A 2,736-nucleotide genomic window follows, 5' to 3' on the forward strand; every position below is an offset into this window, starting at 1 on the left:
GAGATATCCATTGGAGTAAAGGATATAGTACCTCGTGACACCTCGATAGATCGAGCTTCTCCTCTGCTGTGGAGCGCCTGGCAGGGAAGGGACTGCCTTCACCGGGCCATCGGGGAATTCTAGAGCAGGGAATGCGTCCAAGCGGTGGCTGCCCCAGAATGGAGGCGCTAGGAATGGCAATGCGTTCCAGCTCAGGTGGTCGTGAATGTTCGCGGTGGCGGCGCCGCTCATGGATTTTCCAAGGCGAGCAAGAGGGAGTGTGGGGAATGTTTTCCAGTGAAAGGCAAAGTTTTGGCTTCCAGGATTGTCATCACTGCAGTAGTGGTATGGCTGGTTTTCCAGTCGGTGCTGCTGTTAGAAGGGATCGTCACCAAGCGGTGGACCTGACGATTTACAGCAGAATTTTCTCAATGGTTCTAGAGTTGGCCGAACGCGTCCATCTGGCTTGGAGCAAAGAACTTTAGTTCATGAAGAGCAAGGAAGCCTCCGCAAAGATTAACAGTTCTAGTGCCAACTTTGAAGACTACGAAGAAAATCTGGAAGGAGAAGTGGCTGTGGAGCGAGATCTGCATGCGATTGAAGACGTGGAGAGAATAGAAGAGGAGGTATACCATCAGTTGGATGCTCCTTTCATTGTTCTCATTCCTTTTTTCTCCTTTTTCATCAGCTGGATGAGAAAAAAGAACAAGCCCGTGAACCGAGGCGTGAAAAGAGTCGAAAGGGAGAAGTTTGAGAATCACGAACGTGACGATGGGGAGCTTGAGCGCACTGGGCAGCCGCTATGCATTTACGAAACTTACGACGGAAACAGCGGCTGGGCTTCCCTCCATCAGAATTATCCTCTGTACCGTGGTCTTAGTCTGGTAAGCTCGTGTTGTACTTGAAGTTCTCATCACCTCAACTTTGATGCAGTCACCGAGGGGAAGGAGACCAAGGGTCGACGACATTGATGCTGCATCACGCCTTGTGCTTTTAAACGACACTTTCTACCGCGATAGCTTTTGCGATTTTGGTGGATTTCTCGCAATCGCTAACAGGATTGATCGAGTGCATAAGAACTCGTGGATTGGATTTCAACCCTCGCTAGCTGCTACCGAAAGAGTAAGAAATTGCGGATTGACGGTGGATACGATCTTAAATTTTTCTTTCCTCAGGTTGCTCTGTCGCCAAAAGCTGAAAACTCTCTAGCCGAGGCTGTGAAGGTCGGTATTCATGGCGATGCCGTTTATTTCTGGGCTGGCAAGTCGGAAGATTTCTGGACTTCTTGCGATGCAAGCAATGCTGGAAACTGCAGGTATGTGTCGAGACAAAGTTTGTCAAGGCCAACGGTGTTCATTCCAGGCGGATTTTCATGGAGACATTCAAGACAATGTTTGGCTTAAACAAAGACCAACTGGACCTTCCAACGATGCCATCTGGTGTCTGGTCTAGCAAGCATTGCTGGGCTATGTCTACCTCATCTTTCGTGAAGTTCGTCATGTTTTCCCGGTCTGTTGCAGTTTGTTGCACGTACTGCAACGAAATATCTTCTTAACTGGTTATCTTGTCCTAGGATGTTCGTGGACGCTCTCGATTCTCGGCTCTACATTGAACATCACGACCATGGAAACTGTCCTCTTGCAACCACACAACTGGAGGTATGGTACAACCTCGAATTCTTTTGGCTGTGAGTTCTAAATACTAAATCTCTTAGGCTCAACACTGCTACTGCCGTCTACTTGAGGTCCTGGTGAACGTTTGGGCGTATCACAGTGCCAGGAGACTCATCTACGTGGATCCTGAGACGGGTATAATGATGGAGCAGAACGCTCTCGAGAGCCGACGCGGGCAGATGAAAGTCAAGTGGTTCAGCTTTAGCGTGCTCAAGGGAATGGACGAAGACATGGCCGAGAAAGTTGACGACGAGCATCCTACGTACCGGTGGCTCTGGCCACACACGGGAGAAGTGTTCTGGCAGGGAATCTTGGAGAGGGAGAGGCAGGAGAGATACAACATGAAGTTGGAAAGGAAGCGCAGGAACAAGGAGAGGCTGGCTAGAATGCGCAGCCGCTACAAGCAGAAGTCTCTGGGCCGCTATGTGAAGCCACCACCGGAAGAGACGGAGCAAGATCAAGCTGTGAATACTGCTGCTCGGTGAACAGATTCTTGGGTGATTGTTTTGAGAGCCAGGAGAGCTCTTTCGACGCGAATTGTAGTGTACGACTATCAAGAGGTAAACTTTTTAGTGTACATATTCAGTGTCATTGCTACTAATGAGATTTTCCAGCGTGATGATTCTTGGAAGCTGCAAATGACCAAAGTTTTGTCTAGCGCTGAAGAATCCGATCAAAACACGCTTGAGTGAAGAACAGGCAAGAATATAGCTCCAGCAAAACCAGGACAGGGGGAATTGATCTATAATGGGTGTTGCTCGCAACTCTGGAGCAGTTCACCAGGAACTTGGGAAAGTTTTTGTTCCTGTGCGCGACTGTGGTTCTCCTGGGGGGATTCGTGAACGATCTGAGAAACTATGACTTCTACTACGTCACTCTCCTGCTCGTTAGCTATGGCATCAGGAGCTTCCGGTTTCTCAACTTAGCCGAAGGCTTAAGGAAACCAAAGGTGAATTCCCGCGTGGTTCTACTCGTCATCGCCCTCCTTCGCCTCCTCGTCCTCTTTCCCTTCGGCGTCTATATAGAAACCTTGCTGCTGCCTCTCTGGCTGCTGCTTCTCTTGCTGCTGCCTCTCTGGCTGCTG

The 2,736-nt window shown here is 49.5% G+C and overlaps 2 protein-coding genes across 2 annotated transcripts in view; both read left to right on the forward strand.

Moving 5' to 3' along the window:
* The first annotated feature begins 467 nt into the window (after window positions 1–467).
* On the forward strand, window positions 468–2,567 carry LOC9644816. The gene is made up of 6 exons (XM_024665664.1): window positions 468–863; window positions 913–1,101; window positions 1,155–1,294; window positions 1,342–1,488; window positions 1,553–1,637; window positions 1,694–2,567. Exons 1-6 carry the CDS (start codon window positions 468–470, stop codon window positions 2,135–2,137), a joined length of 1,401 nt encoding a protein of 466 aa, XP_024521432.1. The 3' UTR covers window positions 2,138–2,567.
* LOC9644818 overlaps window positions 2,152–2,736 on the forward strand; it is a 10,101-nt gene continuing 9,516 nt past the window's right edge. The window contains exon 1 of the mRNA XM_024665686.1: window positions 2,152–2,212. The gene's annotated coding sequence lies outside the window, so the exon portion shown is untranslated. The remainder of the gene's footprint in view (window positions 2,213–2,736) is intronic.

This window comes from Selaginella moellendorffii, unplaced genomic scaffold (assembly GCF_000143415.4).
Source record: "Selaginella moellendorffii unplaced genomic scaffold, v1.0 SELMOscaffold_125, whole genome shotgun sequence".
NCBI classification, from domain to species: Eukaryota; Viridiplantae; Streptophyta; class Lycopodiopsida; order Selaginellales; family Selaginellaceae; genus Selaginella; species Selaginella moellendorffii.

What these genes read in the sequence shown, in the direction of transcription:
- LOC9644816 (XM_024665664.1), top strand. Translation starts at nt 468, where the DNA reads ATGAAGAGCAAGGAAGCCTCCGCAAAGATTAACAGTTCTAGTGCCAAC. An exon ending in AGCAATGCTGGAAACTGCAG is followed by an intron (nt 1,295 to 1,341) that starts GTATGTGTCGAG and finishes TGTTCATTCCAG; the next exon opens with GCGGATTTTCATGGAGACAT. An exon ending in AAGTTCGTCATGTTTTCCCG is followed by an intron (nt 1,489 to 1,552) that starts GTCTGTTGCAGT and finishes ATCTTGTCCTAG; the next exon opens with GATGTTCGTGGACGCTCTCG.